General features: G+C 49.5%; 1 protein-coding gene across 9 annotated transcripts in view; it reads left to right on the top strand.

The window, feature by feature from the left end:
- The window catches only part of GREB1 (growth regulating estrogen receptor binding 1), a 162845-nt gene that overhangs the window by 135472 nt on the left and 13802 nt on the right, over nt 1-13571 (top strand). For all 9 annotated transcript variants that reach the window (XM_054548394.2, XM_054548389.1, XM_054548390.2 and 6 more), the window contains 5 exons: nt 360-449; nt 1933-2564; nt 4565-4667; nt 8830-8988; nt 10639-10781. In XM_054548394.2, coding sequence (XP_054404369.1) covers nt 360-449; nt 1933-2564; nt 4565-4667; nt 8830-8988; nt 10639-10781 — 1127 coding nt within the window. The remainder of the gene's footprint in view (nt 1-359; nt 450-1932; nt 2565-4564; nt 4668-8829; nt 8989-10638; nt 10782-13571) is intronic.

Raw genomic sequence — 13571 nt, 5'->3', positions numbered from 1 at the left:
TACCTGCAAAGCCCTGCGGCCCTTCAGGACGAAGGCCAGATGCCCCCTCTTCCAGGAGATGCCCTGCTTTTCCCCCAGGCTCCCCGACCCCTCTCTCTTTGCATCTCCTCCACCAGCTTGCAGCTATGCCTCATGGGTAGGAGCCTTCGCTGCACCCAGAGTGCCTCCCTGCACCGCAGCCCACTCCCTCCTGTCTCCTCAGTGCCCTGTCCGTGGTGGGGGCCTGGAAGATGGCAGTGAATGAGTGAATGGATGGGGAGAGGTGATGCATGGGAACACACTTTACACACTGCGAAGTGCCGGGCAAATGTCAGGGATGGTGATTTCGGTGCATTCTCAGCGTGTGTGTTTTGAAACAGGCTCCACCTCGGAGAAGAGAAGCCCCATGAAAAGGGAGAGGTCCCGCTCCCACGACTCAGCATCCTCGTCCCTCTCCTCCAAGGCGTCCGGTGAGTCTTCCCACACGGGAAGGACCAGACCAGCGGACTGATTTTTGAGGTTTCAGAGAATGAAAAGAAACCTATATAAGGGCTATTTGCTGATCCTTTATTTTCTATCAGAACTGGAAAGATAAGGAAATCTTTGAAGCGCTGGACTCTCTAGAGAGTAAATGTTCTGGCGAACTTGGGATCGGAGAACTTGAAGACTGAGCAAGACTGTAGGGTTCCGCTGCCCCTGTCCTCAGGGGAAGACCGTGGACCCTGTCCCTCACTGTGGCTGGGGCCTCAGGCTGAGTCCTGGCCGTGTTAGGGGCGGGTCCCCGGGTGTTCTCCCTGCCGCTGTTAGTTTGGGAAAACCCTGTGCCCTGTGGGGAGAGGAGCTGAGCGCAAGGAGAGAAGTAGACACGGAGACTTCACTGGGGGAAGAGCAACAAAAGGCAACACAAGTCCGTGTAGCCAGAACCACAGCGGGTGGGCAGTGCCAAACACAGGCCCCACACGGTCTCTGCTCTAAGGGGTTCCTCTGTCTCCGAGAGTAGTCAGGCTCCCGCAGAGGAGGGCAGAGGCCCTGGTGAGAAACAGAGGCCCCGGGCAAGTCAGGGGCCACCGTCGGCCATCAGCACGCACAGTCCCTGTCTTTCCGCTGAAAGCCTTCTGAGGGCCTACTTGCTGTCTGGATCAGCACTGAAGGATAAATGAGATGTAGACCTGACCTCAGGGAACGAACTCATTGTTCTCGTAAAAGACGTGTTATTTTGCAGTAGTTTTTTGCACACATTTTCACTTCACATATGAAGAAGTCTGTAATTTTGTCTCAAGGCAGAGGGCAGATTTCAGGGTAGGTGAGGTTACCACAGGTTTGAGACAGCAGCTGACCCTCAGTCGGCCCTTGCAGAAGGTGTTGCAAGTGCAGGAAGCCTTAAGGGCTGAGAGGCTCAAGGGCGAGACGCACAGGGCCTGGGTGCGGGGACGGGTGCATGCGGTGGCCACAGGCTCCTGTTGTGGGGGATGGGGGGGCGCCTAGCTGTGGCTGAGGGAGCAGCTGAGAATCGCTGCTGTTTGGTCTGGGATGGGGAAAGGTCAGAGGTCAGAGCCCACCAGGAGACTGGCTAGGGGGCATCTGAGGCCGCCCTTCTTTTCCCCGCACCTCCTGCACTGGTGCAAAACAGTGAGCTGGTGGTTGGGGTCTCCCTCCCAGAAGCCCCCGATGGAGTCAGCACTGAGCCTCTCCACCCTCAGCCCAGAGCTCTGGGACTGAAAGAAGCCCTGCCTCATAGGCAGGAGCTCAGTCAGAAAAACCAGCGCCGCAACCACTGGGTCTGTTTGCCTGAAATAGTACAGGGGGCCTGGGGCAGAAACAGGAGCCACCGGCAAGTTCTGGGACAGCTCACTCCTGGGACGAGTTGCCCCTGGGACAGGTCACTCCTGGGATGGGTCACTCCTGGGACAGGTACCTTCTAGGACGTCCCTGACCAGGTTCATCTCCCCTCAGGTTCAGCACTCGGTGGCGAGTCCTCGGCTCAGCCCACAGCACTCCCCCAGGGAGAGCATGCCAGGTCGCCCCAGCCCTGTGGCCCCGCAGAGGAAGGCAGAGCCCCTGGTGAGAAACAGAGGCCCCGGGCAAGTCAGGGGCCACCGTCGGCCATCAGCAGGCACAGTCCTGGGCTGACACCCCAGCCGGACTGTAGCCTCAAGACCGGCCAGAGGAGCGTCCAGGTGTCGGTCACCTCATCGTGCTCCCAGCTGTCCTCCTCCTCGGGCTCATCCTCCTCGTCCGTGGCACCCGCTGCCGGCACATGGGTCCTGCAGGCCTCCCAGTGCTCCCTGACCAAGGCCTGCCGCCAGCCGCCCATCGTCTTCTTGCCCAAGCTCGTGTACGACATGGTTGTGTCCACTGACAGCAGCGGCCTGCCCAAGGCCGCCTCACTCCTGCCCTCCCCCTCGGTCATGTGGGCCAGCTCTTTCCGCCCCCTGCTCAGCAAGACCATGACATCCACCGAGCAGTCCCTCTACTACCGGCAGTGGACGGTGCCCCGGCCCAGCCACATGGACTATGGCAACCGGGCCGAGGGCCGCATGGACGGCTTCCACCCCCGCAGGCTGCTGCTCAGCGGCCCCCCTCAGGTGAGTGTTGCTTGCTGCCCCAGCACAGCCCTGGACTGGGGGGGTCCTCACACTCCCATCTGGAGGGCAGGCCTGGGGGTGACCGCACCCATGTCTTCACTTTTCACCCTTCCCGTGGTGGAATCTTCTCCGATGGCCTGGGGTGGACCGGAGGGAGGAGGGCAGGACGCATCTGCCACTCAGGGCTGGTGGCTTCCATTCCTCCCCTGTGTGATGTGGGGGGTGGAAAGGAGACTTCCCTGGGTGTATCAGATTACGGTTCCTCAACCCACGTCATCTCACTCGGCCACTGTGCGTGTTCTCTAACAAATAGAAACAAAACTCTGGGTTCTCCACTGGAAGGTTTCGGTGAACCACGAATGGAGAGCTAGGGGTTCTGTTTCCCTGTCTCAGCCTTCCTGCAATGCATGGTGTTTCCTTAACAACAAAAGTCCATTTCACCTCTCAATGGCAGAATCTCTTGTGCGTAAGCATGTGCGGAGGAGGAGGGCTGGGGACTGGAATCTGCTCTTTGGAACAGAGCTGGGCTTTGGGGCTGGGATGCGGTTCAGTATCCATTTGTTTCTTAAACTTATAGAATGAACAATATTACTTTTTCTGATTTAAAAAGGACAAAAGAAAATGTTTCTTACCAAGGAGTCTCCCTTCTTCCATACCCTCACACTATTGGATATTATCAATTTAAAATTGTTGTCTCTTTGATGGGTGAAAGATAATACATTACAGTTTTACTAGTAAGATTGACATATTCTTGTATTTTTTCTGGTCATTGATACTTCTTTTTCAGTGATTTTCTGGTTTTTCTTATTTGTTTTTCCTTTAGGCCATTTGACTTTTTATTGTTGATTTGCGGAAGTGCTTTAGATATTACAGATTTTTGTCCTTTGTCTATCATCTGTATTGCAGATATTTTCTCTGAAGCTTCCTTGTGGTTGGGTGTCATATTTTCCTCTATAAAGTTAGTTATTTCCATTCATTGGCATTTGCTGAGTTGTAGCATGAACCAGGCATTGGGCTCAGTGCTTGGAAAGCACATCCCTGGAGTGGCTCTTTTATTTATTATTATTATTATTTATTATTATTGTTATTTTTCAGACAGAGTCTCGCTCTGTCGCCAGGCTTGAGTGCAGTGGCACGATCTCAGCTCACTGCAGCCTCCGCCTCCTGGGTTCAAGCGATTCTCTTGCCTCAGCCTCCCGAGTAGCTGGGACTACAGGGGGATGCTACCATGCCTGGTTAATTTTTGTATTTTTAGTAGAGATGGGGTTTCACCATGTTGGCCAGGATGGTCTGGATCTCTTGACCTTGTGATCCGCCCACCTCGGCCTCCCAAAGTGCTGGGATTACAGGCGTGAGCCAGGAAACTCACACCTGTAGTGGCTCTTTATACAGTGGTACAGGGAGGGTACTGGGCCAGACCATGGGTACTTCTCAATCAGTAATAACCAAAATGAACTAAGATTAATAGGAGGTATGCTAGCCGGAAGCTGGGCTGGGGAAGCAGGGAACTCTATGTTACAGGAAGCAGGAGAAGGAAGAAGAAGAAAGTTGTTCTTTTCTTGGGTTTAGAAGGAGAAATATGAGAAGCACTTTTTTGTATGTCTTATACAATGAATTTTGCTGTCTTGTGCAGACATATTGATTAAGACAAGCAATTTGCAAGATTCATAAGACATGTTTATAGTATGCTGTTTTTTTGAAGCAGCTTTCTTTGGCTTATGATGAACTTCTATTTCTAACAGCTTAAAAATGCGGCTGGTTAAAATCTAGAGATGCATTTGCGACGATATTTAAGCAGGAAGGCCTTATGCTCGTGGGAGTCCATTTGTCCACCTGCCACGCTTCTTCCCTTCAAATATCTTTGCATCCACGGGGCTCTCATTTTAAAGACAGGATCTTTAAGTGAGGCAGATGTCAGGAGCCATGCCAGGTGTTCAGCTGGTGCCTGGCATGCGGATGGGGCTTCCTCACTGGGGGTTTTAACTCCTGTACCTTTACAGATCGGGAAGACAGGCGCCTACCTGCAATTCCTCAGTGTCCTGTCCAGGATGCTTGTTCGGCTCACAGAAGTGGATGTCTATGATGAGGAGGAGATCAATATCAGTGAGTTATCTGTTTGGGGATATGTGGGCTTGGAACCACCTTCATCACTTTCTCAAGTGACTTTAATTTTATATTTCACTTTCTAGATGGAATTCTCAGATTCATGATCAGACTCATCCCAAGGACCTTGTCGGGGGTGCTATTTATCTTGTAGTCATTTTTTCTCAGTATCAGGCCTTTGCTGTAGTGATACAATTATGATTATTAGCTGACTGTTTACTGAGTACCTTCCACATGTGGAGCTCTGACCTGGATACTTTGCACAAGTTACCATGTTAATTTCCTAGGCCCGGGGTGAGATAGATGTTCCATTCTCCTGATAAATCACATGCTTGGGAGCCCAGCTGAGTAGTGGCAGGGCTGGATGGAATTAGATTTGACTGCTGCCTCTGCAAAGCAGACTTACCCCTCAGGAGAGGTTTCCTGCTCAGGTAGCTGAGCAGGGAGGTCAGTGTCTTGGGGCAAACTAGAAATATGTGAAATGTGGGGAAAATCCTGTTCTCATTTCCAGAACAGAGTTTACCCTGATTAAGGTCAGCTTCTTTTTGAGCACCACTTTTGTGATCATGTAAAATCACCTCCCCTGTTTCCTCCTCATCCCTCCTCCCAGTGGCTCATAAACTTGGTCTGGTCAATGAATCTGCTGTGCTGGGAGAGAGAGCTTGTCAGACGAGTCCTGTCTGTGTTGTGGAGAGGTTGCTGGCCAGCTGCACCAGTGTCTGAAGGGCGCTTGGTGAGATGCTGTCCGACTGTGCTTCAGTTTTGACTTGGAGAAAATTTGGAGCCAAGGAAGTCGGTCCAGCCCTCGGCCTTCCCTCCCAGGAAAGGAGAGGCTCTTCAGCTGGCTCTGAGTTTTCTAAGGTTTCCCCACAGTTTGGAACCATATTTCAGATGAAGTCTGCAGCCCTGCTGAATTTGTCTCCTTGCTGTCTTGGACATACCAGTGATAAAGACAGGATTTGAACCCAGTATGTTCAGTGTTAAAGCCCATTCTTTAAATCTTATCTCTTTTGTTGAATAGGGATAATTTCTGTTTATAGGGTTTTATGGGGATTAAATGTGACACACACAGAGCACCAAGACTTTTTTTTTTAGACAAAGTCTAGCTGTGTTGCCCAGGCTGGAGTGCAGTGGCACCATCTTGGCTCACTGCAACCTCCACCTCCCAGGTTCAAGTGATTCTCTTGTCTCAGCCTCTGGAGCAGCTGGATTTATAGGCATGTGCCACCACGCCCGGCTAATTTTTGTATTTTTAGTATAGACAGGGTTTCACCATGTTGGCCAGGCTGGTCTCAAACTCCTGACCTCAAGTGATCCACCCGCCTCAGCCTCCCAAAGTTCTGGGATTACAGGTGTGAGCCACTGTGCTTGGCCAAAACCTATTAAATACTCATAGGCATTTCTCCCCTGCCTTCCTATGGACATGCACTCTGCCCATGTGTGTACTATAGTACGACATGTATTTAATATAATCAACATGTTTTATAATTTGAATTGGGCCATCTAGATTTTTCTACCTTTTAGCTGACAGACATTTAGTAAGCACCATAGACTACAATGATCACCATGTGAGATGAGACATGGCAAATGGAAGAGTGTGGTTTGGGCTACGAATGTTGTTGGCATCAGAAGGGAGAAGCCCCTGGGCTAGAGCACTCCGAGAGGCTTTCTGTAGGTGGAGTGACAGGAGCTGAGCCATATTGGCTGGGGGGCATTTAGATAGAGGCAAGAAATGAAGCTATGCAAGTTTTGCTGGCATTGGCCACCAGTGTGGGCACCTGGGGGGATGGTGCTGGGGTGAAGCACAGGACTGAGGTCCTCTGGCCGGAGTGGAAGTCAGACTTAGGGACAGGAGAGCAAAGCCATTCTCACAGCAAACAGCACAAGGCTGTTCCTCTGGATGGAGATAGCTCTGAATGCACATTCTTGCTCATTAGAACAATCCTGAAAATGGAATATGTGTCAAAAGCCTTGCAGATACAATGGGGTTTCCCAGCAGCCCACGGACTCAGTAACAATTCCACTCCGAGCACCATCCTTTGTGCACGTTTAAAATGTAGTCATGTATAATGATGTTTTGGTCAACAGACTGCATCTGTGTCGTTGGTCCCATGAGATTCTAGGGGAACTGAAAAATTCCTGTCACCTAGTGATATCGTAGTCATCAGAATTTGTGGCAAGAGGCATTACTCAAGTGTTTGTAGTGATTCGGGTGTAAATTAACCTGCACTGCCAGTACTATCAAAAGTCTAGCACATACAATTATGTACAGCACATAGCACTTGATAATTATAAACAACTGTTACTGGTTTATGTATTTACCATACTTTTATTATAGTATACACCTTCTACTTATTAAAAAGCAGTTAACTGTAGAACAGCCTCGGGCAGGTCCTTCAGGAGATGCTTCAGAAGAAGGTATTGTTCTCATAGGAGATGACAGCTCCTTGAGTGTTGCTGCCCCTAAAGACCTTCTAGTGGGACAAGATGTGGAGGTGGAAGACAGTGATATTGATGATCCTGATGCTGTAAAGGCTGGGCGAGTGTGTGTGTGTGTCTGTGTGTGTGTGCCCATGTGTCTGTCTGTCTGTCTATCTTAGTTTTAACAAAAAGTTTTGAAAGTAAAGCCGGGTGCCGTGGCTCACGCCTGTAATCCCAGTACTTTGGGAGGCCGAGGTGGGCAGATCACTTGAGGCCAGGAGTTTGAGACCAGCCTGGCAAACGTGGTGAAACCCCGTCTCTACTAAAAGTACAACAATTAGCCAGATGTGGTGGCATGTGCCTGTAATTTCAGCTACTCCCCGGAGGCAGGAGAGTTGCTTGAACCCGGGAGATGGAGGTTGCAGTGAGCCGAGATGGTGCCACTGCGCTCCAGCCTGGGTGACAGAGCAAGACTCTGTCTCAAGAAAAAACAACAACAACAAAAACAAATACAAGTAGAAAAATTAAAATATTAAGCTCATAGAATAAGGATATCAAGAAGGAAGACATTTTTGATCAGTTGTACAATGTGTTTGTTTTAAGCTAAGTGTTATTACAAAAGAGTCAAAAAGTTAAAAAGGTTATAAAGTAAAAAAGTTATAGTAAGCTAAGGTTAACTTATTATTGAAGAAAGAAAAATATCGTTTATAAATCGAGTGTATTCTAAGAGGAGAGTGTAAAGTCTCCAGTAGTGCATGGCCATGTTCCAGGCCTTCATATTTGCTCACCACTTACTCACTGACTCACCCGAACAACTGCCAGTCCTGCAAGCCCCATGCATGGTTCTTGCAGGTTCTACATAAAAAATGGTTCTACATTTTTTATACCATATTTCCCCCATGCCTTTTCTATGTTTAGATACACAAATTCTTTTTTTTTTTTTTTTTTTTGAGATGGAGTTTTGCACTTGTTGCCCAGGCTGGAGTGCAATGGCGAGATCGCGGCTCACTGCAACCTCTGCCTCCTGGGTTCAAGTCATTCTCCTGCCTCAGCCTCCCGAATAGCTGGGATTACAGGCACCCACCACCATGCCCAGCTGATTTTTGTATTTTTAGTAGATATAGGGTTTCACCATGTTGGCCAGACTGGTCTCGAACTCCTGACCCTAGGTGATCCACCTGCCTCGGCCTCCCAAAGTGCTGGGATTACAGGCATGAGCCACCACGCCTGGCCAAGATACACAAATGCTTCACATTGTGTTACAATTACCTGCAGTATTCAGTGCAATAATGTGCTGTATAGCAAGCTTGTCCAACCCACAGGCTGCATGTGGCCCAGGACAGCTTTGAATGCAGCCCAACATAAATTTGTAAACTTTCTGAAAACATTACGAGATTTTTTTTGCAATTTTTTTTTTTAAGCTCAACAGCTATCATTAGTGTTAATGTATTTTATGTGTGGCCCAAGACAGTTCTTCCAGTGTAGCCCAGGGAATCCAAAAGATTGGACACCCATGCTCACAGGTTTGTAGCCCAAGACCAGTAGGCTACACCACATAACCTAGTGTGTAGCAGGCTGTGCCGTGTATGTGTGTGTAAGTGCACTCTAGGATGTTAGCACAGTGACAAAATCTCCTGATGTCGCATTTCTCAGAACGTATTCTGTGTTGTTTAGTGACGCATGACTGTAAATCATTTTCACTTCCTATTTTGTCACATCTATGTTTCTACCAATCTTGTAGACCTCAGAGAAGAATCTGACTGGCATTATCTCCAGCTTAGCGACCCCTGGCCAGACCTGGAGCTGTTCAAGAAGTTGCCCTTTGACTACATCATTCACGACCCAAAGTATGAAGATGCCAGCCTGATTTGTTCGCACTACCAGAGTATAAAGAGTGAAGGTCAGACTTTGAATCTCTCATTTCATCTTCCAGAGTGCATGGGCACAGCCTCTTAAAGGGATGAGCTGGATTTTGTTAGGCATGAAATCAGGTGGTGACGAATTAACCTGCCATACCTAGTACAGAACTGAGGTCACCACCTCCCTGTATAAGGAAGGGAGGAATGCAAAACCTGTGAATTGAAGAGTGTTGCTCAGGAAGTACTAAGTGACGATGATGACACCCTTGCTGATTTGTCACCGTTGGAATATTCTGAAGGCTGTGGTTAATAGAGGATAAAAGATGTGTATGTTTACTTATTAATTTGGAATTGTCAAAATGAGTACACATGTTCACCTCTCCTCCCCCGGCGTCTTGATTTTTCCCTCCCTTAGGGATCCCCAACATCCATGGTGTGCTGGCACTGCAGTGTACCAGGGCCATTGCGATTATAAACTTAGACTAGAAAAGTTTGGTAAATGCCTTGAGAAAGGAAATGACTGTATTAGTCCGTTTCACACTGCTGATAAAGACATACCCCAGACTGGGTAATTTATAAAGAAAAAGAGGCTTAATTGACTCACAGTTCCACGTGGCTGTGGAGGCTTCACAATCATGGTGGAAGGTGAAAGGCACATCTTACATAGCAGCAGGCAAGAGAGAATGAGAGCCCAGCAAAAGGGGAAACCCCTTAGAAAACCATTGCATCTCGTGAGACTTACTCAGTACCATGAGAACGGTATTAGGGAAACTGCCCCCGTGATTCAGTTATCTCCCATCAGGTCCCTCCCACAACATGTAAGAATTATGGGAGCTACAATTCAGGATAGATTTGGGTGGGGACACAGACAAACCATATCAATGACCCACCAATCTCCATTTTAAACCAACAACTTTATTGTCCTTGCTCTCAGAATAGATCCCTTGCACTGAGGATCCTTCTCATAGGCCAGTCTCTAATGAACGCTGAGTGTTAAAATCTTAATCAGCGAGGTCATTTGAAAAACAAGCAGGGGCTGGGTGTGGTGGCTCACGCCTGTAATCTCAGCACTTTGGAAGGCTGAGGTGGGTGGATCACCTGAGGTCAGGAGTTCGAGACCAGCCTGGCCAACATGGCGAAACCCCATCTCTACAAAAAATGCAAAAATTAGCCAGGTGTGGTGGCATGCACCTGTAATCCCACCTACTCAGGAGACTGAAGCAGGAGAATCACTCGAACCTGCGAGGCAGAGGTTGCACTGAGCTGAGTTTATGCCACTGTACTCCAGCCTGAGCAACAGAGCAAGACCTTGTCTCCAAAAATCGAACAAAAAAAGAAAAACAAGGGGCAGTTCATCTGCATTCAGAGCTGGCATGTTAAGTTGGCAATCGATTTAAATTGTTGTATAGTGGATCTTTACATAGGTGCTGATGAAATATTTTTAGTCTACAGTAAGACATGATATGGACAGTGCCTTAATTAGTTTATTCCACTGACACTTTGTGGTCCTTCGTTGTCTCCTTTGACCAGCTGTCACGTCAGGGCCAAGGGAGGTGAGAGGCAGTCCTCCCCAACCAGACAGAATCCTGTTGTCTGGTCATTTTGAGCATTTTTGGTTTCTGTTTGAGCAGGCAGGGGATAATGTTTGCTTTGCTCCCTGCTGCTTTTTAATCCTCGGGAATTTGGTGCAGACAGAGGGATGTCCCGGAAGCCGGAGGACCTTTATGTGCGGCGTCAGACGGCACGGATGAGACTGTCCAAGTATGCAGCGTACAACACTTACCACCACTGTGAGCAGTGCCACCAGTACATGGGCTTCCACCCCCGCTACCAGGTAGGCCCCAGCAGCTTCCCACCAGGCATTTCACCTTGGCCCACATCGTCCGTTCCCCTGCTTTCTCGCGCTTTCATTCCAGAGTGGGAGATAGAGAATTCTGGAAGCCCTGGCTTCCTGGTCTGCTTGCATCCTCCGTTCCCTTCAATTGTCTGTGAAATGATTGCTGGAACTAGAGCACCATGGTTCTCCTGGGGTTGTGTGTTTATCAGTGGCCAGGTTACCCGACCGTGGAGGTGGTCGTCATCTTTAGGTCCCAGTGCTTTCAGAAGTTAGTCCAATGCAGCAGATGCTCACCAGGTGCTTATTCTGTACCAGGCACTGGGGGTGCAGAGCTGAATCAACTCTGTTCCCATCCTCCATGCTCAGTCTAGGAAGGAGATGTGCACATAAGCAAAACCTAATGATATGAAGCAGGCAAAAGGAGTACTATGGTTGAGGCACAGAAATCCATTGATAAGAGGAGGAATTTGCATTTATTGAGCACCTACTGCATGCCAGGCAATGTGCCTAGGCACTTTTTATATATCAGTCTCTCCCAACCTTTTATGCAATAGAAAATATTTATCCTGGACACATAGAAATGGATAAGGCTCCTGACCCAGGGCTCTGGCTGCCTCAGGCCCTGGTGGGTCACCTGAAGCCACACCTGCAAGCCACTCAAGGTGCGCTGGATGGGAACTGTCCTGTCTAGTGTCCTATTTACTTCACACTAAAATTTCATTGTCCCTGTTTTATAAATGAGGATCCTGTTTGGGTGGGGAGCAGAAGAGAGAAGATTTGGAAGAATTAATAAGAATTTGCTAAGGGGCCAAGAATTAATAAGATGAATGGAGAGGGACAGCATGTGTGGGAGAGGGGAGATGGGGTTTCCAGGGGATGGGAAGTGATGTGGGTTGGGTGTTTCTGGAACCCAGACTTTGGGGTGGGTACACTCAGCCATGAAACTCGGAGGGCAGGCAGTGGCCAGACCACAAAATGCCTGGTGGGTACTGTGGGGAGGAACGAGGACTCTTTCAGTAGGAATTCCAAGTGGAGCCCAGTGTGGGCAGAGCCGTGTTTAGACTGGTCTCTTAGTCCCATGGAGGTGTATGGAGGGCCTGTGAGGCTGGTTATTTATAAACAGGGGAGAGGATTTATTTTACATTGAATATTTCTTTTCATTTCAGACCCAAGCAAGGGAGAGAGGGGCGGAGGGAGAGAGCCAGAGTTGGTGGGAGCTAGTCAGATTCCTGGCTGGGGAGCAGAGGCATGTAGGGTAGCTGATGTCCTGGGCTGCTTTCAGAAAGGCCCGAGGCAAGAGCACTGGCCTCTCTTTCCATCCCTTTTGCAGAGGGAAGCAGCCCCTGTCTGCCTGGCCTTGAGCTTGGCTGCCGGGGACGCAGTACTCATTGTTTGAGTATGCAATTGTACTGTAGATGAAAGAAAGGACATACGAGCAGTTTTTGAGGGTCAAAATAATCAGTAATCCCATTTGTTCCAGATAAACTCTCCTAATGTTTTGTTTCTTGGAGATACAGTTTTTCTTTCAAGGCAAACAAAAACATGCGTGAAAACATGTCCTTACTGAAAGGGACTGAAGGGTGTCAGTCCCCACTCATCCCTGTCAGTGTCAGGAGTGGGTGGTGCCATCAGGACCTCTGGCTGCATCAACAGACACCAGAGCGCAGAGGAGGAGGAGAGGCAGCCGGCTGGGCTGCGCCTGGCCTGTGTTCTCAGGGGTGCGCAGGTCTGGGGGCCACAGTGGAAGAGGAGCATGCCTGGGATGGTGAGGGGGCTTGAAACCAGCTGGTGCGGGTGCAGAGGCTGCGTGGCCCCCTGGCTGCCGTCTCCATGTGGCCTGCACCTGCTCGTTCTGTTTTCTTTTTCTTTGCCTCCCAAGGCTCCCTTGACCTTTTTTATGAAACTGCCTCAGTGTGTCCTCCTTAACTGCCTCCCCCAGTCAAAATCCCTTTCTCCCTCATCTCTGCTCCCAAAGAAAGGGCTCTGTGGGTCTAGAAGAGCCATGGCCGAGATTAAAGCAGTGTGTGCTTGTCTGCCTCCTCCCCTGCAGATCCTGGGATGCATGCATAGCACATGCTAGGAGGGGATGTCAGTGGGGAGGGCCGTGGGTCGATGGGGTCCTAAGAGGATGTTCAAGCTCAGGGCAAAGCTGGGCTGGAGGTCACACCCAGAGCAGCACGTGCACAGATGTGAGGTGTGAGGCTCCTGGAAAGTGGAAGCTGGAGGAGGTGACTAAGGGCGCAGCCAGACTTGGTGACTTGGTGACAGAGCCCAAGGTCTCTGAATGTCAGTTTTCACATCTGTAAAATGGGGATAATGACAGTACTGCTTTGTAGGATTGTTAATCGCAGCACACAGGACAGAACGGTGCCTGGCGAGCCGTGTTATGGGAGTGTCCAAGCATATGCAGCTAGTGTTAATATGCGATTGCATGTAACTATGATGGAAAAATACATTTATTAGAATTAAAAATGAGCTCTGTAGCATGAATGCTTGAGTTGGTGACCCAGAACAGGGCTCTGGTTCAAAGCCACGGGGACCAGAAAGCTTGATGCCTGCATGGCACAGCTGGGTGAGGCCCCATGCGGACTGAGGATGGGAGCAGGCTCTCGCCGTGGGTGTGTGGCCTCGGGCATGCTTGCCCTGTCAACAGACCTGGGTGTCTGCACTTTGCACTGGAGTCACCCCGTGGGTTTCTTGTGCTGTAGGGAAGTGGTGACTGTGAGCTGCACATTGTCACAGCAGAGTGGGCCTGGGGTCTTCTGGGAAGCAGGCTGGACTCTGACG

The sequence above is a fragment of the Pongo abelii genome, chromosome 12 (assembly GCF_028885655.2).
Source record: "Pongo abelii isolate AG06213 chromosome 12, NHGRI_mPonAbe1-v2.0_pri, whole genome shotgun sequence".
Lineage (NCBI taxonomy): Eukaryota > Metazoa > Chordata > Mammalia > Primates > Hominidae > Pongo > Pongo abelii.
Note: the sequence above shows the minus strand (reverse complement) of the source record. Positions and strands in the feature narration are given on the sequence as shown.